Below are 24536 nucleotides of genomic sequence, written 5' to 3' on the forward strand. Positions count from 1 at the left end.
AGATCTTCCGTCTAAAGTGAAGGCCCATTCTGCCAGATCAGTTTCTACGTCTGCTGCCTTTCAGGATTGTATTTGTGCAGCAGCAACATGAGCTACACCTCACACATTCATGACTCATTATAAATTTGACTTCAATTCCAGGAGCAGAGCTTTCTTTGGTTCCACAGTACTCAGAAGTATATTCCCATGAGCCAGCCGAGATAAAGGTGCTAGGGATGCTGTCCCATATGTAAGAATGAAGACGAGCTAGGACTACAGAACATAAAGAAGTTATGTACTCACCATAAGTTCCATGTTTGAAGTCCATCTCATCCTTCATTCTTACCCGCCCTCCTGCCCCCTCCTTAGAGGACCTGGGAGAAATGAGACCTTTATATTTTCTGTATTTGAGACTTTTCTCTAGGGTTTGTTCTTTCTCTTTAGCTGTTAGATATAGCAGTGAACAAGATCTGGGGTTTGGCAGTGGTGCATTATGGGATACCTACCTTGCCACGAGCCAACTAAAAGACTTTGATCTTGCAAATAGGCCGAGTCTGAGCCGAGGTTTGGCTCCGAACCCACATGTAAGAATGAAGGACAAGATGGACTACAAACATGGAATGTTATGGTGAGTACATAACTTCTTTTTTGCAAAATCAAAATTCTAACATAAACAATAAAACCTCAACATTAAATCTTAACTTTCTTAATATTATGAAAATGTTGTCAAAATTAAAAATGACTTGCATAAACACATTTCTTATAAAGAAATTGTTAAGATTAATAAACCAAAATCTAATAAAGTTCCAAATATAGATAGTATAAAAATAGAAATGTATAAACTTTTTCTTCCCTCTATCATTTCGTTTTCCATAAAACATTAATAGAGGTTCAAGCTCAAAAAGATTCCACTGAATTGGAAATATTATCTAATTGTTCCTCTTTTAAACAAAAATAAAAACCTCTCAGTTATGCTCTTCTTATAGACCTCTCTCTTTTAAATAATAATTATAAATTTATTATGTTTACCATTACATATAGATTAAAAGAACCTATAGCTCAAGTAATTAATCCTGATGAAAAGGGCTTCATCTTTCAGTGACAGACTCATGAGAATATCAAATGCATATTAACTAGATTTAGATTTTTTGAGTAATAGTAATAAAGAAGCTTTATTAATTAGCTTAGACATTGAGAAAGCTTTTGATCTTTTGAACTGTTTTTATTTAAAGATCTTGACTGACTTGAATTTCCTGAAACTTTTATTTCCCTATTAAAGAATATATATAACAGCATCATGGTTTATGTTAAGAATGATTCTTTACCTCAGAACATATTCCTTTAACTAGAGGTAATAAACAGGGATGGCCACTTTCTCCAATATTATTTGTTTTAGCCAAAGAAATATTCTAATATGGACAAATTCAAATATTCTTGGTGTAGACATATTTAAACAGTATTCATTTAAAATTATGCTATTTGCACTTGAAATTTTATTAACTCTCCCTAATTCTAGTTCATCTCTTATTGAATAGGAAAGTACAGGAAATGTATTTAATTTCAGGTTTACATTTTAATCAGACTAAATCTAAATTTATAATATTAAACAAAAAGAAAAATATGCAAGTACATAAGAATCGTCATAGATGATCAAGTTACCTCATTTGAAAACCTAGGTATCACTTTTCTGAAAACTGTAGATGAAGTAATAACCAATTATGATAATATAAAAAATGCAATAGGTCTTATTGCTAAATGGAATGATCTTATTTCCTTTGAAGACAGACTTCAGTTAATAAAATGGTTCTTTTACGTAAAATATTATATATTGTCCAAGCTCTGACTTTCCTTCCTAACAAACATCATATTAGTGAAATTAATTAACAATTATTAAAATTTCTTTGGTATCCTAATAAACATTGAATGGCTTTACTTCATGATGTCAGGACTTGGGAACTTGGAGGAGTGAATTTTCCAGACATTGATACTTATATTAAAGCTCCAATTTTTAAAACTATCTTAAACTGGGTTATTTCTAAGCAATGCATTTTTCATTGTCATGGTGGAATGTTCCTGTCATTCTTTTAATGAAAAAAAAAATCAAATCAACTTTGTATATTGTCTTGTGTTGCAAAACTATACATATTAGACTGTTCTAGATGAATTGAAACAATGGAGATGCAGTAATAGAGTGCTCTGAAGATTAATGTTACCTACCTGTCTAGTAGAACACTTCTAAAAGAAATATGATTCTTAACTCGTAGGACAAACTCGGACTCGGCCCTGCATACGAGTGCACTAAATCCCACCCCACAAGATCCATTTGAGGGAGGGAACCAGACAGTTCTTCAGGCACCACGACCTCCACAACGCAATGGTGAGCTTGATTTATATATGTAACATTCAAAAAATGTATTTTAAATAAATTATTGCAGTTTCTCTTCAGCAAAAATGGCTTATTTTTGATGACTTTGGTTTTATTAGAGAAAACGTGTACTTACAAGCCCACAACACTTTAGCTATATTATTAACTTAATTTTCATGATAGGTTCTGCATGGAATGTTAAGATTTCCTCTTCAGTTATCCACAGCTGCAAACATATTCTTATGGTGGGGGACACAGCTGCTTCTTGTTTGCATACATTGTTTTATCATCTGCCAGACTGGGAGGTTATGCTCAGCCACTACATTCCCCATTTCTTTTCTTTTGTTTACACAGTTCTTATCTCCATCCTGGTCATTGTCATTGAAATATCCACAGTTTATATGCATAAAGAACAGAATATTGTATGTTTTCTGAAGGTCAGCAAGTAAGAATCCAGGACCAAGGCAGTTACTTTTCATATTTTCACAGAAAGACATGCAACACAAATATATAGAGAAGTGCCAGAGTTTCACTATAGCTATCCAGAGAAAAGAGAGTGAGAGAAATAGAGATCTGATGGATCACATACTGGCAACTATGGAGGGACGCCAACTCAGGGGTCATTAGAAGAGTCCTTTGTGTAATCCCAGATTGGTGTTGTAGAAAAGAATGAAGAAAAGAGGTCAGGATGCCAGGCATTGGCCAGAATCTACCCTTATGTAGTCTGCCCTGGATGGCACCGTATTCCCCCATGACCTTAACATTTGCCTTCAGATGCAGAAGAGAAAAGAAGATGTACATTTTATAGTTAACATACTCAAGTGAGCTTTTGTACTACATGGACTGTTTATCAGTTGTCAGTAAGCTGTTGATACTGGACACATGAGTGCAGAAACTAGAACACTTTGTCTGGCATCAGTAAGTTATTTTCTCCTGATGAAGGATGTATCTAGCTTGAAAGTTTAAGTGTCAGCAGCATTGTAAAATCTGTATTGGTCTAATAAAACTGTAAGCCTGTTTCCTACCTTTCCTGTAACTAGTGTTCTAGACACAGATTTGCTGTATCCAGGACTGTATGTAAGCTTCTGATTCCCCCAAGCCATTCTGTGTTGGAGGGAAGCCTTCTAGCTTATCAGTGGAAGTGGTAAGCACTAGGTAACCTGTCTACCACATAAGGAGTGGTTCTGGCCCAGAAATTGTAGTTATTGGCCATTTGGGCAATCTTCCATCTCTCCCAACTTTCTGATTTGAAAGCCTGCATTTGCACTTGTTTCTGTCCTGTAACTCGTCTAGTGCAGATACAGATTCTTAGTTTTAGCACTTAAATTTGCTTATTCATGCTCAGCACTTGTTCAGAACTTGTAAGCACTAAATACGCTACTAATTACTATAGCACTCAATCTTCCTCATTACATAGAGGAAAACAGTTTTTGTACTTACTTTTCTCACTTGCTTAGAGAAAAACAGCTCTTGTACTCACTTTCCTCACTTATCTAGAGGAAAATAGTTTTTTATTCAGGCATGTCCAAGGGTCAGCTCCCACTGTTCACTCCTGTCTATCTGATGAATCTGGGCATCTTGAGGCAGTGTAGAAATTGCTTCATGTATACAAGCAACCCTCTCCTCCTACCACCCAACACTATAACCTGTGAGAGATGCACTTATCTAGCCAAACTGGAGGTAAAGCTCTCTCCAACCAAGACTGAACTTGACAGTCATGAGGAGAAGGTAAACATTTGCACCACACCACACTCATCATATAGTCTCACTAAATCTACACCACCAAAATCCACACATAGTAACACAAAAACATTCACGGAGGCTCTCAATAATAATCTGTTTAAGCAACAGAGACCTCCAAAGCAGAAATGCAAACAACTTCCATCCCCCAACACAACCCAAATTACACATAGCTTACAGATTCAGTGCGCCACTCAACCACAGCCAATAAGGCAAAACAACGTACCTAGCACACTAGTCATAGGTGACTCTATAATCAGGCACACTGATGTCCCACTCACCAGGCTAAACAAGGAGAAGGTTACTGTCAGCTGCCTGTCGGGTGCCAGGATCCGCCACATAACCCACGCACTCAGGTCACTCCACAAGTACAAATATGACTCTGCCATTGTCCATGTTGGTGTGAATGACCTGAGACGTGCCTCCCTGGACTACATGAAAAGAGACATTGAAGAGCTCTCCGATCTTGTAGCCCAGGCAGGTATGGCCCTAGCCCTGAGTAGCATTTTGCCATCGCCCAGAATGATACCACAGTACAAGACCATAATGATTGACTTCAACAATTGGCTAAACTTCTGGTGTCATTCTAAGGGGATCCAGTATCTGTCTGCTTGGGATGACATAGTCGACAGACCACGATGCTTTGCCAGAGATGGCCTGCACCTGTCACCCCTGGGATTCCGGATACTGGCTAAGGCTCTTGCTGCCCCTATAGTGCCTTTTTTAGGCAGGGTTCAAATAAATTCACCACTGTAACAGGAACAGGCAAGCAAAAATTGAGGGTAATGCTACTCAATGCTAGAAGTCTAAATCTCAAAATGCAGTCACTCGAGGCACTCCTTAAAATGGAGAACATCGATATCTGTGTAGTTACTAAGACCTGGTTCAAGGCTCCAGAGAGCACCACTGCACTACCAGGCTATAATTCATACCACACTTTTCGGCCATGTAACCTGGACCGAAACACCAAAGGCGGAGGTGTGTCCATATTCATTAAGGATATCCACACCTCCAGGCTAGTTGCTCAGCATAATGCTTCCGAGGTTATCCAAGTGCAACTAACTCTGGACAAAACTGCAATCCAAATTGTAGATTGCTACAGATCCCCCACCATACCCCAGGATTCCCACTCCTCTTTTCTTGATGTACTGGAAAATATTAGGGTTCAACCAAACACCCTAATAATGGGCGATTTCAACTACCCCACCATTAACTGGGAAAACTACTCGTGTACCAACTCCTTAGCTCAACGCTTTCTGGAATTCAGAAACTCCAGTGCCATAGATCAGCTTATCCACATCCCTACCAAGGGCAACAGTATCCTAGACCTAGTCATTACCAACAAGAGTGACCGGTGTTCCACACCTGAAGTCAACTCCTCGTTGATCCGATCCGACCATAAGCTTATCACCTTTGATATCCACATCCTGCCCCCAACCCCCATTAAGGAAACCACAGTAAAACATTTCTCCAAAGCCAACTTCATGCTTCTTAAGACAGAAGTGGTGAACTTCATGACACCCATGCAGATGGACAATACAGTTACAACTGCTGAATCCTACACAAATGCACTTTATAAGCACTTACACGAGTGCATGGATCGTGCTATCCCAAACAGAACCAAGACGCTATCCTCCAAAAACAGGAAGCCAGTCTGGTGGTCCCCTGCCATAAACAAACTGTACAACAGAAGGAAGAAACTTTTGCAAAAGAGAGTAAAATCCCATGAGTGGAGAAGCTCCCTGGTCAGCCTCAGTAAGAAGCTGAGACCCTTATAAGATCCTCCAAAGCTAGCTATGAAAACAAAATCGCCACTAATTCCAAGGACAACCACAAAGCATTCTATAGCTATATCAAGAATCTCGATGGCAACACCCAGATCTGCTCTGAGTTACACAAAGGCACGGAAATTACAGAACCAACTGATATTGCCAACATCCTGGCAGATAGGTTCAGTGCTAACTTTACCCCCCTCTCACCCCCTAAAGGGCCCATATCTATACAGGAAGAATGCAGAGTCCCTGTGATCACAGCTACGCAAGTAAAAGCTGCACTCTCTAAAGCCAAAAACAAAGCATCCATGGGACCGGACAGCATTCCAGGCTGCGTTTTACACGAACTTCAGAACGAACTGGCTCCCCACTTAAGCACCATGTTCAATAATAGCCTCGCATTAGGCTTTGTGCCTACTGAATGGTAAAAACTCTCTACCCATGAACTACCACATAGGCAGCAATCTACTTAACACCGAATGTGTGATAAGAGACCTTGGGACCCAGGTAGACAGTAGTCTCTCCTTTGATAGTCACATCACCACAGTAGTCAGGAAGTCCTTCTAAGTAGCACACCTCATCATAAAAGGGTTCTCATCCAGGAAAAAAGAGATCATTGTTCCCCTCTACTCGTCACTCATTAGACCCATTATAGAGTACAACGAACCTTTTGGAATGTACCTCACAAGTCATCTGCAGCAGCTGGAAAGGCGACAAAAGTACCTCACAAAGAGGATTACTGGCCTCAAACAAATGCCCTACACTGACCGCCTCAAAAAACTCCAGCTTTACTCCGTAGCATATCGCCTACTCCGAGGTGATCTCTGCCTAACATATAAAGCTATGTCAAACCCAGAGCTGTTGGACATGCTACACCTAAAGAAATCCCAGTCCCTCTGAGCTACACGCTCTAGGGACCTAAACCTTGTCACCACAATAAACAGGACACACTGGAGTGATAGATTCCTCTCCCAGAAACTTCCTGTACTCTGGAACAAGCTACCCATCTATGTCAAGCAAAGTTCTTCATTAGCACTCTTCAAGAAAAATCTTAATGAGTGGATGGGAAATAGGAACTATGTGTCTTTGCTGGACAGTGGCACAGGAAAATAGCTTTTTTGGGTGGCGTAAGCTATGGAACCTTGCTGGCTAGGCTTACATAGGCCCTTGGGCCGATAGCCTAGTACCTACCTATGAACCTATGACATCACCTCTGTGTTTCATTATTCTCAGCTAGCAAGGGACCTAACTCAAACACATTGACAGCTGATGTTGATATGTGGGAATAGTACACTTAAGCAGCCACTATGAGGGAAACATCATGTGATGGATTTTCCATAACTTAATGGTGCCTGGAACAGTCTCTTGAGTTCCCTAGCGATGGCTTGATTGTTAAGCTTAGGATTAATGAGTTTACCTCTTTGGTCTTTCCAGGTAAAAGGAATGCTCACTGGCTGGGGTTAAAGGCATTCCAGATAGTTCTTCGGGGACAGCCCAGTGGTTTGGTTTGCATGTGCTGTTTTTTCGTCAGGTGAGATCTCATGTACAAGAGTGCATCTTTAGGGAGTGCACTTAGGATACTTGTGCTAGGTTCTGCACAGGACATTCTTGACCAGATGTCTACTCCAGTATACACTGCAGTGAGTATTGGGTCCCCATGGTATTTGCTTGTGTGATGGTCCCTACTCTGGGCCAGAAATCAAGGAGACTCCGTCCTCACCATTGACTCCAGTGAGGGATGGTCACTAAGACAGATGAATTCACACAGTATTTTCAGATATAGCTCCCTGCACCAAGCACAATTGCCCTTAAGAGCACACATGAAGCATGCTCCAGACCTGGGTCTGGGCTCTCCTTCTCTCTCTCCAGAAAACTACACACTGACCACTTTGGAGCTCTGTGTCCCTGTTCCCAGTAGCTGACACACACACACACTTGGATATTTGAGTTTCCCACACACATACACACCTGGGAAAACTTGTTGCAGATTTACTAGCTGTGCCCCTTTATGCCCAGACTTTGAGGTAATCACACTGCCACCAGTCAGTTATCCTAAGGCTCTTACAAAGTGTACCCAATTACACTGTGTACAATTAATACTAATACAAATGGTAGGATGCGACCAAAGCAGCAAAGTTTTCGGGGCAGCCACAGTGTCACTAAAGCAAGTATAAGTACTCTCAAGATGTTAAAAAGTATTTTCTAAAGGACCAACCACAATGAAAGGTATTAAAACATTTAACGATAAATAATAAAACAGAAACCAGGAGAATACTAAGTATAATAAACAACAGAGTTTCAACCACAGAGAGATAAAATAATACAGTTGATAGTTTCTCACAGATGCAGAAAACAATATTAAACTATTCTCACTAAATGTCCCCGACTAAAGAATTACTGATGTTCTTCGTGTTTCACTGTTGCAGTCATTACATTTGGGTAATCCTGCTGGCAGGTTGCCCTCAGTCAGTCTGAATTTCAATGTCCTGGGTCCTGTGTCGGCTGTTGTCGCCCCTTCCCTGACGTCAGGTCGTCAGGGGTATAAAAGAAGCAGCCGATGCCATTTTCTTCAGTCTTTCTTGCCGCGCGGTGCCCGAAGCAGAAGCAGTTCGCAAGTGCCGGTCGGCCGACTCCTGAAATTTTCAGGTTTGAGTTTCAGATCCGAAGTCTTGAATAAAGCTAAGTACCCCATTGGGGAAACTTTTTTCTTGCCCCAGACCGATGTCAGAAAAAGTAAATAATTGTATTTCTTGTGGAAAGCAAATAACTCATAAGGATTTTCATTCTTACTGTATTCCTTGCCTAGGCCCTGATCACAACGTTTCTGGTTGTCGGTTTTGTGCTAGATTTAACCAACGCACTATTAAGCGTCGGTATGATTTTGCTTTAAACTATTTTGGACGCCGGTTTAATTATCCAGAAATGTCTTCGGATAGCCATCCGACTACCGGAGTTCACAAAAAACGCAAAGAAAAGGAGAGAGATAGACAACCGAGGCCCAAAACCGACGACGAAGCTACTCCTAAGCCAGTTGCCGGTTCTCAGTGAGGCGCTTTCGTAGCCCCTGACGCCCACTACTTTAGAGTCTCAGGCCGCTACCGACTCCCACGTGGAGTCGGCCATGCCGCTGAAAACTCAAGGTATTGGAGCCTTGGATACTATTCATTCAGATGGGTCCAGAGCCGCTGAGCAGGCACCGGCTTCTGAGGGTGTATTCAGACCTAAACATCTTTACATTAAACCAACTTCAGCTTCAAAGGCAAAGACTAAAGCACCTTCTAAAGCAAAGAAACAAACTCAAGAGCCACGTGGTCAGGCCTCTATGCCCAAAAAACAGATGCTCAGAATGGCCGAAGACTTGATTACCTTGATCAGAGGTTCCCATCCCCCTCCTGATAAGAGGCCTAGGCAAGAGACTGACTATAAATCTTCAGATAAGGTTTCCATTTCTTCTGATTCTTCCTCTGATCAGGAATATTCTCTTCCCCCCTATGAGGATTCTGATGCTGAAGAATCTATACCGTCAGCTTCTCCTCCAGAGGACTATTCTTTTGGGGGAAACCTTGCATACCACGAGGGAGCATTTCCACTGGGAGAGCCAAGATTTTTCAGAATCTAAAAAGAGGCTCAGGGATTTCCTTTTGCTACCTCAACACAGGCCACTAGCCATTCCACCTGTGTTAGACATTGTAGATGATGTGTTTTCGGAGTCTAGTCTTACCCCTGACTCCTTACCTCCAGCTCCTGTTAAGCCTGACAGATATTACTGGGTTCCTGACTCTCATAAATTCCTATTTAAAAACCCTGCTGCAGACCCAGAAACTTTTTCACAGGGTCCCATAGGAGTTAAGGCTTCCGCTGCAAAAAACCCTACCCCCTCTGACAGAGATTCTAGAGCACTGGATAGATGGGGAAAAAAGGGTTTACACATCTACTACCTTGGCTATAAGGGCCTTGAACTGTCAGTTTCATATGCTCAAATATCAGCAACATGTCATGGCATTGCTTAAACAGAAAATGTTAAACTTTGAATGTGCAGAAAACAAGGAAATGCAGGATTTATTACATGCAGCTGAACAAGTTGGAAAGCATACTTCGCAATGTGGTTTTGATTCTTTGGAGGCCTCCTGCAGGGCCGCAGTTACGGGTTCTGTAATTAGGAGGCATGCTTGGTTAAAGGAACAAAATCTGCCTGATCATGACAAAGTTAAATTATTAGATGCACCTTTACAGCATGATACTTTGGTGTTAAGGCAGAAGAGGTGTTAAAGAAAATGGAGGACAAAGCTAAATCTATGCAAACTGTCAAAGATTTTTTACAAGTACAGCCACCTAGGTTTAGTAGGCACTGGCCAACAAAGAATTGGTCCTTTCCTGTGTCAGACAGACCTCAGAGGGGCAGATCCAGACTCCGTAGAGGCAGATCCGAGGCGCAAGGATCATACAGGTCAAAGCAATGGGGTGCTTCTACCTCCAAAGTTGGAGAAGACAAATCACAACCGTACAGGAAACAGTCCCAATGACTTCCCCCTGCCTGCGTCAAGCACTTATCTCCTGGCAGCATCCTTAGGGGGAAAATTAGCACTTTTTTCTCAAAATTGGCATATTATAACCCAGGACAAGTGGGTTCTAAATATTGTGTCACAAGGCTACAAATTCCATTTCTATACCCTGCCAAAGGCAAACGGCTGGCCAGATCTGCCAAAAAAATCAATGGGCAGAGGCACAAAAACAAGTCTCATCCCTCATGGACATGGGGGCCATTCAACAAGTACCAGAGCAAGAGCAGGGACAAGGATTTTACTCAAGACTGTTCTTGGTACCCAGAAAGGACAAGGCCTGGAGGCCAGTACTGGACCTATGTGTTCTGAACACATTCCTGTATATACCAAAATTCAAGATGTTGACTTTTCAGCAGCGTTTGCCCATGCTGGGCAAGAATGCTTGGCTTGTGACTTTAGACCTAAAAGAGGCATACCTGCATGTCCCAATCAGAAACATATGCAGAAGATACCTCCGATTCAAGGCTGGCTCAATGCATTACCAATTTTCTGCACTGCCATTTGGCTTATCTACTGCGCCCAGGGTCTTTACAAAGTGCCTGGACCAGTAATTGCATTCTGCAGACAAAGAGGAATACAAAATATATCCTTACTTGGACGACTGTCTAATTCAAGCAGAGAACAGGGACATTCTTCTACAGCATCTGGCGTTTGTGAAAAGACTTCTAACATGCCTAGGGTACACAGTCAATGAAAAGAAATCAAAACTAGTACCCTCTCAAGAGATAATATTCCTGGGTGCAAGCTTAAATACAACTGCTCAGCTCATGCCAGACAAACAAAGGCAACTGACTACCTATTTCAAAATGTTGGCAACAAAGGCCCTGTTATCTGCAAGAAAAATTCTGCAGGCTTTGGGCTTCATGGCATCCTACTAATTCTATATGCAAGACTGCATATGATGAAACTTCAGTGGTACCTAAAAAGTATTTGAACCAACATTGCCACAGCCTGGTAACTATGATTACTTTCATTCCCTGCCTGCAACAGGAGATGTTCTTCATTCCACATTGCTGCAGTCCTAACTATTGGGTAGTCCGCTGTCCAGTCGGCCCGAATACCAAAGTATATGGCTGAGGCTTGTCACCAAAGCAAGGGTCAGCCATTCACATTACCCCCAGCCAGGCAGACACTAACAACGGATGCATCAGATTATGCCTGGGGGGCCCACATGGCAGGAAGATGCATTCAGGGCACATGGACCTCAAACCAAATGCATCTACATATCAATCAAAAGGAGATGCTAGCTGTTCATAATGCTCTGACAGCCTTCAAGGACCTACTTCATCCAGGACAACTACTGATAAAGACAGACAAGTCATGTGGTATATAAACAAGCAGGGGGGCACACATTCTTACCCCCTTTGCAGACTAGCCATGACTTTGTGGGACACAGCATTGACTTACCAAGTACATCTGCAGGCACAATTCCTGCCAGGAAGGAAAAATACTCTGGCAGATGAACTAAGCAGAAACCTCATGGATCCCCATGAGTGGCAACTGGATCCACAAGTCTTCAGCATGATAACAAGGAAATGGAGATACCCGGACATAGATCTATTTGCCTCCCCTCACAACTACCAGCTAAAATGATTCTGCACAAGGATTTATCACAGACAAGCATGGAATGTGGACGCCCTATCTTTCAACTGGAAAAAAATATCAGTATGTACCTTTCCCCCACTGCCTCTCCTCCCCAAAGTACTCCTAAAGGTCAGACAGGAGAAGCCAAAGATGATACTGATTGCCCCAGACTGGCCCTGCCAGTACTGGTATCCAATACTAAGGAACTTGTCTCAATGCCCAGCTTGGACCTTACCTCAAATACCTCATCTACTGTCCAAGCAAAACAGTCAGATCCTGCACAGCCAACTCAGGACTTTAAACCTGGCAGCATGGCGGATAATGTAGTCCTACAAAACACACCTCTCAGTAAAGGTGCGATGGATGTCATTTTGGAAGCCAGAAGGCCTAGTAGTAGTAAATCTTATGCTGGAAAATGGAAGAATGGAAAAGATTCTGTGCTTGGAACCAGGCACAAGGAACTGATACAGCTGTGCCAAATATTCCTCAGATTTTGCAATACTTAACTGAGATGCTGGACAAAGGCCTATCTTTTTCATCTATTAAAATTCATGCCACTGCCATTTCGGCTCATTACAATACAGAGCCACCAATCTTTTCTCATCCCTTATTAAAGCAGTACCTCAGAGGAGCCAAAAATTTAAGGCCTCCAAGGAGATCACCAATGCCTGCATGGGACCTCAACTAAGTCTTGGAAAAACTCACCCTGCCTCCTTTCGAGCCAGTTGCTACTGCTGATATAAAGTTTTTATCTTGGAAAACAGCTCTGCTCCTAGCAATAACTTCTGCAAGACGAGTTTCAGAGCTACAGGCACTCGTGGCTTTGGAACCTTTTATCATTTTTTATCCAGACAGGGTCTGTCTGAGGACAAACCCAACATTTATGCCTAAGGTGGTGTCCAGTGTGGCTCTTAACCAAACTATTCACCTGCCAATGTTTTATCCAAATCCACAGAACAACGGGAGAGAATTCTGCATTCTTTGGACGTACACAGACAACTTGGATTCTACTTGGACAGAACCAAAGTTTTCAGAAAGACAGAGCAATTACTAGGGACATATGCTGCAGGATCACAAGGAAAGGCTATCTCAAAGCAGACTATTTCAAAGTGGATAGGCCACTGCATTCGTTTCTGCTATGTACACCATGGCAAGCCAGTGCCTAAGGACATTAGGCCACATACAACCAGAGTTGCAGCCACTTCAGCAGCCTTTCTCAGGGGAGTTCCAACCAAGGACATTTTAGAGGCTGCTGTTTGGAGTTCAGTGCACACCTTTACAAAGCACTATCATCATCTGCCACTCTACTCTAAATCCAGGGCAGGCTTTGCCACTGCAGTTCTGCAGGGCTTCATAGCCGCTCCTAATGCTGTTTAGCTCCAGCCTCCCAACCATAGATTTGGGACTCTACCCAAATGTAATGACTGCAGCAGTGAAACACGAAGAACATAGTACAGTTGTGTACACTTATCATAAATGTAGATGTTCGAGTGTATTCACTGTTGCAGTCCAGGTTACCCACCCACCATCCCCCTTTTCTTCTGATGGAACCTATCTTTCCTTCTCTGATTTATACAACCTATGTGGGGTATTTGCTTGTAGATGAAGGTAAAGTTTATATTGGTGCATGTAATTTTTATATATACACACATATATACATATATATATATATATATATATATATATATATATATATATATATATATATATAAATTTTGGCTGCCCTTTTAGGGGACACCTGACATCTGGGGCAAGAAAAACTAAAGAAAATGGCGTTGGCTGCTTCTTTTATACCCCTGACGTCAGGGAAGGGGCGACACAGCCGACGCTGGACCCAGGACTTTGGAATTCAGGCCGACTGAGGACAACCTGTAATGAATGCAACAGTGAATACACTTGAACATCTACATTTATGGTAAGTGTACACAACTGTACTTTCTCTGACTAGTTACTAAAGCAAAGCAAGATGATGTGTGCTGAGTGTCGTGCCACAGCAAAAGCCAGATGATGTCTGTCTTTGTCTTTGTGGAGGTGTGAGATATATATCTTTCCTGTCATATTCTGAAGTGAAGCTGCCCTTCCATTTTCTCTGATAAATATACACATCTGATCAGTTACAACCTAATATACATGCATACATTCTTTTAGTACAGCAGGACGTACTGTTGATGCATTTTTAACACAAGTAACTTTACAAGTATGTTTTTTACTCAAACATCTGTACAAATCATTGTGATAGCCAAATAACATAAAATTCTTTACAGAACTGCAGCTGGCTATGTTGGCATATGTACACATGTACTGCCCTACTCTCCCTGGCACAGATAGCACTACCTCATATCATCAAATCTTGTCTCTTGAACTCACTTCGCCTGCTGGAGCTGTGGCTGTGGACTTTCTTCCTCCACCTCTGTCAGCCCCCTGGATTTTTGAGGATTATAAGGTTGTTGTGTGATGGACAGGCAAGGATAATGAGATCTCTCCACCTCTAGTTCTCTTTCTGATGAAGGATATTTTACTGCTCATGAAGTTCACTAAGAACTGGACTCTTAACAATGCCCTCTTTCCAGAAATTGTTGAACCATTGTCCGAAAAGAGGGATGCTCTTTCTGTGGATGAGGTCCTCTTTGTACTTGCTTCCCACCAGCTGAAAATATTCAAAAGAAGGCACATGCGTTGACCATGCTTGTACAGTTTCTGTAATTCCCTTCTTACTGTTCTCCTCTTTTTCTGGGTTTACCCGTTATCCCTAAAAGATAAAGAAAAACCCCTCTCAGACAGTGAAGAAGACCCCAGGTGTCTAGTTGTGTTGCCTCCCATAGCACTGAGTGTGAAATCTCCAAGTACGGTTTGCACCGTCCGTTGTCTCGAGTCTGGACACTCACTTTTTGCTCTCATCCCATCTCGCCCGCCAATGCTGCTTTTTAGTAATGCCGCCCTTTTTCCCTTTTGCTTACATTTTTAAATTTTAAATAAAAAAAATAAATCCAAAATACTCGTCAAGTTGTTACCACCCTCACCACCCACCCTGCCGATTCTCTGCTAGTCCTGCTAGGTCCGTGCACAGTAATTGGCTGCAGCTGCATGTATGGCTTTGTAGACTTGTTGTAACTGAATAAAGAGCGCAAGCTGGGTCGAGGTCGCACTAAGCTCTGCAGCCAAACAAAAGATCTGAATTTTTCAGCTTGTGTAGTAGTTTTAAAGAGATAAAAACCTGAATGTATATGTAATTGTTATTATATGGGGGGGTATGATTGGATTCAGCACTTTAAAAAGGCTGAACTGTGTATAGAAGTTGTTTGTTGTTTCTGTTGGGGGGCATGAAATATAAACTTAGTGTGATGCATTTCTATCGTATTAGCTTTTTTTATTGTCTGTATGCATTACTGTTATTTATTTGTGAGCATAGTTTTTTTTTTTTGTATGCAATGCAATGTCTTATGTTTTCTTGAATGCTTTTTTACTGAATAACTTTTAGGTAACTTTTCCTGTTCCCCATGTCTGTGGTCTGTGGTACAAGTTTGAGGGGGAATATTAAATATTAACAGTTAATGTAATTCATTTTATTATTCTAGTAGGTACTGCCAACAAAAGTTTTTTTCAAGATGTTTTTCATTTTCATTGTTTTATGTGTTGTGTTAATTTATTTATTTTTATTATGTTTTTTTAATTGCTTTGATTTTGCTTAATGTGTGTGTTGTTATGTGACTTTTTACTTGTTACTTTTACTTGCTTGCTGTGTTAATTCTCCAAGGAAGATGCCATCCCCTTTTGGAGATGTTACTGTCATGACAGACTTGCAGGACTGAACACAATAGCCCTTTTGTCTACTTCCTTTTCCCATTAAGACAGCCATCATCACAAAAACAGTACATTTTAGATATGTTAGACTTATCTGAAAAGAAACTGGGCTGTGCTTGAGGTTAGTTTCCACAGACTTGCAGAAACAGTCCTAGACCGTTTCTCACAACAGAGCTATAGAAACTGTTCCTTTTTGGAAAAGTCTGGCAAGTTGTACTGCAGTCTTTTCATTGCTGTGGAAGAGATGGAAGAATACTGTGTCATCTTTTACATCTGAAATGTCAACAATCACATTATTTCAAATCCTCAGTTTTGACTGCCGATGGCAGTGCTGCAGCATGGCACATCTTTGGTGTTAGTGAACATGATAGATATCCTTTTACATATCAGTGCATTAGTTTCTTAAGAGTTTTTTTTTAAACACACCTTTATTGAATTATCACTTGTGACATAGGCAAATTTACATTTATACAAAAGTAATCAAACTGTATTAACAAATTAATCTTTATACTTCACATATATTACTATATATCATATAACCTAAGCAACATTACATAAAGTATTCATATCCTGCCCCCCCTTTTTGTAAACAAGAAACATCTGTATTAAACCATCACTTATGACTTAAGCAATCATACCTTTATATAAATGAAAACAAACCACACTGACACAATCCTAGTTGCAAGCATTTTACATCACAAACCATAATGACACACTCCCAGATACGAACATTATACATCACTTTTAAGCTACCCAATCATTTTCAGTCAAATATTGCATAGCTCATTTAAGTCCTGCCTTTTTATAAACCTCATTCCTCCCCTGTAAGTATTGTTCCCACAGTTCCCATTTTTTCCTATGTAGTTTGCTCCTACTTTTTTCTAAAGATCTCATTCCCAGCTGTTTTATCTCTGTTACTATATTCAGTATTTCTAATACAGTTGGTTTATATTTTGATTTCCATTTTCTAGTAATGCTTTTTTGGCGGCCACCATAATTACACACAAGGCCTTACCATGTGTAGGCAATTCTGATTCTGTATCGTAGCTCAGAAGAATCATTTCCTTCGTCACACCAGTCCACTCACCCAGCTTCTCAGACAGTGCATCCTGCAGGGAATCCTTAAAGTCCGCCAACCCACTGCACTCCCAGAAAACATGTTTCCAAGTACTTCTTTCCTCCCCGTCACACCTCCAACATTTGCTGTCTACCTGAGGAAAAATTCTCTGGAGTCTACTTTGGATATAAAAATATCTATGTAAACATTTCCAAGCAAAAATCCTAAATCTTCTGGATTTTGTTGCATATTTGGGAGATATGCATATACCGTCCTATTGTTTGTTCATGAATTGCCTATCTAATCTCTCTTTCCAATCCTTTCTGTCCTCCTCTGATTGATTCTTATAGTTATCCTGAAATATTTTATATGCTGTACTAATTATTCCTTTTTCAGTGGCAGCTTCTGTTCTAGATTCTACTAAAAACTCTACCAGTGCTGGTCTTCCATTTAGGATCCCCTATTTCTTTCTTTTTGCCTATACTATTGATATCAATCCTTGATAAGGAAGGCAATCTCTAGCCTGCAGTCCAAGTAAATTCTTGGCCTCTTCCCATTCTATTACCTTTCCCTCTCTAGTTATTTGCTCTCAATACCTTGGCTCCTTTGCCAGTTTTCTCCAATAATTTCCAGTCCCCTCTTGTTTGTTTTCTATAGCCCTTATTGCAGTCTTCCCTATTGGCAGAATCTCCTTTCTCCATTTCTGTGCTGGCTTAGTTCCTAGAATACTTTTTGCTGTTTTGTGGATATAATATTCTGTAGGATTATTGTTATTCTCGTTAAAGGCCTGCATCCAAAATCCCAGTCTCTCCTTGTTTCCTGAGCTTCCCCCTGTTCCAGTATCATCCCTTTCCACTTTGAATTATAGATCTGAAGTTGTAAATCTTCATTCATTCCTTACTAATAGGACTTTGGTTCTGTCCTCGGAACTGACATGGATGGTTCCAAGCTAGTGCCAGCCAAAAACTCTCAGTTAAGACCTACCCAAAATGCCCCTCTTATAGTCTCTCCAGATCTCGTTTGCCGCATTCCTCATCAGACGTGCCAGCCTTCTCTCTCAAAGCCAAGTGTTTTTTCCTTGTTTTACATTTATTTTTCTTACTAAATTCTTATTTAATCCCTTTTCTTTCTTCACTTATTCTCTTTCTCCCTTCTGAACTAAAAGCCTACCCTCTAACTTGGTAGTTCTTTCGTACCATTGTTGGTACTTCTTTCCTATTCCAAAAAAAAAAAAAAAGTTGTAATCTCTCTCTGCCACTGCAAGAAAGAAATGTTATGGTGGATGAAGCCAAATATGAATCTTTGGTGCTGGCCGTTTTGTCTCCCCCTGCCTAAGGCCACGGTGACCATGGACTCTTCTCTGTTAGGGTGGGGGGAGGGCATTTTCAGGGAAAGATGGTCCAAAGTACCTGGTCCCCCTTGGAGGCCAATTTGCACATAAATGTCCTGGAACTGAGGGCAGTTCTCTTCGTGTTGCAAGCGTTCCACACATCCCTTCCTTCCAGGACCATTGCGATTCAACCAGGCAACATGTCAGTTGTCTGGCACATCAACAAATAAGGCGGAACCAGGTCTTACCCCTTGTGTCGGGAAGCCATGAGAGTATGGCATTGGGCGATAGTTTCCAACTGATTTCTCATAGCAGTGCACATTCCCGGGAGTTCCAGTCTTATTGCAGACAACCTGAGCAGGAACATTTTGGTGCCTCACCAGTGGTCCCTCGATCCGGTAATAGCTGCTCAAACCTTTCGCTGCTGGGACAGGCCTTGCTGTGACCTGTTTGCTTCACCCCTAAACAACAAGTGCAGAAGCTACTTTGCCCTGATCCCCCCCCCCAGGGGAAGTCACTGAGGGATACTGTGACGCACTTGGCCTCTGAGTCTACTGTATTGGGCGATAGTTTCCAACTGATTTCTCATAGCAGTGCACATTCCCGGGAGTTCCAGTCTTATTGCAGACAACCTGAGCAGGAACATTTTGGTGCCTCACCAGTGGTCCCTCGATCCGGTAATAGCTGCTCAAACCTTTCGCTGCTGGGACAGGCCTTGCTGTGACATGTTTGCTTCACCCCTAAACAACAAGTGCAGAAGCTACTTTGCCCTGATTCCCCCCCAGGGGGAGTCACTGAGGGATACTGTGACGCACTTGGCCTCTGAGTCTACTGTATGCCTTTCCTCCATTTCCCCTGATCCCGAAGTTTCTACAGAAAGCGCAGAGGTGATCCTCATTGCCCCGTATTGGCCCCGTCAAGTCTGGTTCCCATTCCAGTGGCCTCATCTGATTCATAGCCCGTGGATCCTGGATCAATCCCGGGGACTGCTGTCTCATCCTCAGGGACTGGTTCACCCCAGCCTCCACAGCCTCAAGCTCACAGCTTGGTTTTTCCACTTCCGATGATTGCCAGGCTACCTGATATTTCTTCCCCTGTTCATGAGATCCTTCTGGCTTCGCACAAACCATCCACCAGAAAGAATTACTGAAGTAAGCGGACCAGGTTCTCTAGATGGGCCAAAGAACATGACATGAACCCTTTTTCTATGCCCGTTCAGAAGATCCTACAATACCTTACTACCCAATTGCACGCAGGAGCTTCAGCATCAACCATTACAGTTCACCTGGTAGCACTTGCAAATTTCCATAATGGGATCGATAATTCTTTTATTATGTCACACCGCTTGTGCAAAACCTTCATTAAAGGAGTATTACACATTAAGCCTCCTATTAAAATTCCTGTAGAACCACGGGATTTAACTTTAGTACTACAGTCATTAACAAGTTCCCCCTTTGAGCCTTCTATTTCCTGTGATGTAAAGTTTTTGTCTTGGAAAACAATGCTTCTAGTAGCCCTTACCTCATCAAGAAGAGTATCCGAATTGCAGGCCTTGAGTGTTAAAAGACCCTACTTAATTTTCCATAAAGAAAGAGTTTCATTACGTACAGATCCTTTATTTTTACCCAAAGTCATTTGTAGTTTCTCCATCAACCAATCTATTGACTTACCAGTTTTCTTTCCCCACCATTCCAATAAAGGGGAATACCTGTTACAAACCATTGATGTTCATAGGCAACTCCATTTCTACTTGGACAGAACAAAATCTTTCAGGAAAACGGGATCAGTTGTTGATAGCCTTTGCAGGACCCAGATTGGGTAAACCTGTTTCCAAAATGACCCTATCTTCCTGGCTTAGAAATGTCATCATTTTCATTTACCATCATGATAAGGTACCTTTGCATAGAAAAATTAAAGCTCACTCAACTAGATATATAGCTACCTCAGTGGCTTTTCATTCCAGAGCTCCTAAGAGACCTCCAAAGCAGAAATGCAAGCAACCTCTACCCCCCCCCCCAACACAACCCAAATGACACATAGCCCGTAGACTCAGTGTGCCACTCAACCACAGCCAATAAGGCAAAACAATGTACCCAACACACTAGTCATAGGTGACTCTATAGTCAGGCACACTGATGTCCCACTCACCAGGCTAAACAAGGAGAAGGTTACTGTCAGCTGCCTGTCGGATGCCAGGATCCACCATATAACCCACGCACTCAGGTCACTCCACAACAAGTACAAATATGACTCTGTCATTGTCCATGTTGGTGTGAACGACCTGAGACGTACCATCCAGGACTACATGAAAAGAGACATGGAAAAGCTCTCCGATCTTGTAGCCCAGGCAGGTATGACCCTAGCCCTGAGTAGCATTCTGCCATCACCCAGAATGATGCCGCAGTACAAGGACAAAATGATTGACTGCAACAATTGGCTAAGCTTCTGGTGCCATTCTAAAGGGATCCAGTATCTGTCTGCCTGGGATGACACGGTCGACAGACCACGATGCTTTGCCAGAGATGGCCTGCACCTGTCACCCCTGGGATTCCGGGTACTGGCTAAGGTTCTTGCCGCCCCTATAGTGCCTTTTTTAGGCAAGGTTCAAATGACAAATTCACCACTGTAACAGGAACAGGCAAGCAAAAACTGAGGGTGATGCTACTCAATGCTAGAAGTCTAAATCTCAAAATGCACTCACTCGAGGCACTCCTTAAAATGGAGAACATCAATATCTGTGCAGTGACTGAGACCTGGTTCAAGGCTCCAGAGAACACCCTTGTACTACCAGGCTGTAACTCATACCATACTTTTTGGCCATGTAACCTGGACAAGAACACCAACAGCGGAGGTGTGTCCATATTCATTAAGGATATCCACACCTCCAGGCTAGTTGCTCAGCATAATACAGCTGAGCTTATCCAAGTGCAACTAACTCTGGGCAAAACTGCAGTCCAAATTGTAACTTGTTACAGATCACCCACCATGCCCCAGGATTCCCACTCCTCTTTTCTTGATGTACTGGAAAATATTAGGGTTCAACCAAACACCCTAATAATGGGCGATTTCAACTACACCATTAACTGGGAAAAACTACTCATGTACCAACTCCTTCGCACAATGCTTTCTGGAATTCATAAACTCCAGTGCCCTGGATCAACTTATCCACACCCCCACCAGGGGCAACAATATCCTAGATCTAGTCATTACACCTGAAGTCAACGCCTCGTTGGTCCGATCCGACCATAAGCTAATTACCGTATATATCCACATCCTGCCCCCACCCCCCATTAAGGAAACCATGGTCAAATATTTCTGCAAAGCCAACTTCATGCTTCTTAAGACAGAAGTGGTGAATTTCATGACACCCATGCAGATGGACAATACAGTTATGACTACTGAATCTTACACAAGTGCACTTTATAAGCACTTACATGAGTGCATGGATTGTGCTATCCCAAACAGAACCAAGACGCTGTCCTCCAAAAAAAGGAAGCAATCTGGTGGTCCCCTGACATAAACAAACTGTATAACAGAAGGAAGAAGCTGTTGCAAACAAGAGTAAAATCCCATGAGTGGAGGAGCTGCCTGGTCAGCCTCAGTAAGAAGCTGCGATCTCTGATAAAATCCTCCAAAGCTAGTTACGAAAACAAAATCGCCACTGATTCTAAAGACAACCACAAAGCATTCTATAGCTATGTCAAGAATCTCAATGGCAACACTCAGATCTGCTCTGAGTTACAGCACAATGACACTAAATATACAGACTCAACTGATATTGCCAACATTCTGGCAGATAGGTTCAGTACTAACTTTACCCCCCTCTCACCCCCTAAAGAGCCCATCTCTATAGCGGAAGAATGCAAAGTTCCTGTAATCACGGCTGCACAAGTAAAAAACACACTCTCCAAAACCAAGAACACAGCATCCATGGGACCAGACAACATCCCAGGCTGCATTCTACACGAACTACAGAAGGAACTGGCACCCCACCTAAGTACCATTTTCAATCATAGCCTCACCTCAGGCTTTGTGCCTGCTGAATGGTGCACAGCGACAGTTATCCCACTCCACAAGGGGGGAGCCACCACGGGCCCCAGGAACTATCACCCCATTAGCCTGACGAGCCTGGTCTGCAAGGCCATGGAACGTATCATCATGGAACTTATAAACAAAGACATTGGTAACCTCCAAACTCTGGACCCCACCCAGTTCGGGTTTGTAAAAGGCAGATCATGTCTCCTAAACCTGATAGACTTCTTTGAAGCAGTCACCAAAGCCGTAGACAAGGGTAAGGTGGTTCACACAGCCTATCTACATCTTGCCAAGGCTTGCGACACCATCCCCCACTCTAGAATTATAGATAAACTCACTAAACTAGGTATAAATCTCTATGTCACAAGATGGGTTGGCAACTGGCTCACTGACAGAACCCACACTGTGAAAGTAGCAGACTCCAAGTCCGACTTCAGACCAATGACAAGTGGAGTACCACAGGGTTCAGTCCTGGGTCCTCTCCTGTTTTGTATCTACTTCTCTGAAGTACAGGCTAACACAGAAGGTCTTTGGCTAATGAAGTTCGCAGATGACTGCAAACTAGGAGCCATAATCGAAACTCCTAATGATGTGGACATCCTACAAAAGGGCCTCACTGAGACAGATGCCTGGTGTCAAAGCCATGGCCTCAAGCTCAATGTCAAAGAGTGCATTGTCATCATCTTTGGTAAAATCTCTGTACCCATGAACTACAACATAGGCGGTAGTATACTTAACACCGAAAGTGTGATAAGAGACCTTGGGACACAGGTGGACAGTAGTCTCTCCTTTGATAATCACATCGCCACAGTAGTCAGGAAATCCTTCTACATGGCACACCTCATCACAAAAGGTTTCTTATCCAGAAAAAAAGAGGTCATTGTTCCCCTCTACTCATCACTCATTAGACCCATTATAGAGTACAACGCCCCTTTTGGTATGTACCTCACAAGACATCTACAACAACTGGAAAGGCCACAGAAATAACTCACAAAGAGGATTACCGGCCTCAAACAGATGCCCTACGCATACCGTCTCAAAAAACTCCAGCTTTACTCCTTCGCATATCGCCTACTCAGAGGTGATCTCTGCCTACCATACAAAGCTATGTCAAACCCAGAGCTGTGGGACATGCTCCACTTAAAGAAACCCCAATCCCTCTGAGCTACACGCTCTATGGACCTAAACCTTGTCACCACAATAAACAGAACATGCCGGAGGGATAGATTCCTGTCCCAGAGACTTCCCATCTCTGGAATAAACTACCTGTCTATATCAGACAAAGCTCCTCATTAGCACTCTTCAGGAAATAGGAAATTCACCCCGGGGATCACCTCTGTGGCTCTGCTTGACAGTGGCACAGGAAAATAATTTTCTTGAGTGGCAAAAGCCAGGGTACCTTTTTGGCTGGGCTTGTATAGGCCCAAGGCCGATAGCCTAGTACCTACCTATGAACCTATACTCTTGTCTCCTACAGGTTACTGACAGGCAATCTATGCCTGGCTTACAAGGCATCCTCAGATCCAATTCTGATAGACCTTTTGCATATCTATAAAATGAACAGCACTGGAGCCATTAGATCCAAGGATTTAAACTTTGCTTGTGACACAATAGGCAAATAGAGGCAGAGGGAATCAAACCATGAACTACGGGAAGCAGCTTGTTAATTGCTCATAGCCTTAATCTTATGCACTGACTGCTAGACTGCTTTCAAAGCTGCAGAACATTTTGTGCTTTTGCACCTTTTTTCTGTATATTACCAAGCGGTTAATTAAGTGATATGATTCTGTGGATACAGCATCCAGGGCAGCAGCCACAGGTTTTTTGATGAAGATACATGCCTGACTGAGGCTATAAGTCCATACCAGATGATATCAAAGTGCAGCTCCTTAATGCTGCACTACATAAGGAGCTACTATTTAGGAACCTGACCAGTGAAGTATTTACGAGAATGTAGAAAAGGGAAAAAGTAATGCAACGTATTAGCTAGACCATCCCTTACCATTTGACTCTTACCTAACATCTGAGGCAGATCTGTGAGCTCCACTAAAATTGCAGTACCTTTGTCATGCCTGATACACTGTGACTTCCTGGCTTGTGGTGCTTGACAGCATGTGCTCAGCATCGTTGTAAACCACAGGAACAGCATGTAGTGCTCCCTCTAGGTTTTATCCTGGCAGTGAGCCAGAGCTGACTCCCTCTCCTCATAATGGGCTGATGAGAGATCCCATCCTTCTGGCCCAACTACTTTCGCTGCCATAATATTAATCGAGCACAGGTCATCTGAGTCACAGTCAAGACCTAATTCTTC

The 24536-nt window shown here is 42.3% G+C and overlaps 1 protein-coding gene across 1 annotated transcript in view; it reads left to right on the forward strand.

Moving 5' to 3' along the window:
* CRTC3 (CREB regulated transcription coactivator 3) overlaps positions 1-24536 on the forward strand; it is a 1604530-nt gene that overhangs the window by 622751 nt on the left and 957243 nt on the right. Inside the window, exon 7 of the mRNA XM_044063561.1 lies at positions 2244-2356. Within this exon, the coding sequence (XP_043919496.1) occupies positions 2244-2356 (113 nt within the window). The remainder of the gene's footprint in view (positions 1-2243; positions 2357-24536) is intronic.

This window comes from Protopterus annectens, chromosome 2.part1 (assembly GCF_019279795.1).
Source record: "Protopterus annectens isolate FY-2018-M chromosome 2.part1, PAN1.0, whole genome shotgun sequence".
Taxonomy (NCBI): Eukaryota; Metazoa; Chordata; order Ceratodontiformes; family Protopteridae; genus Protopterus; species Protopterus annectens.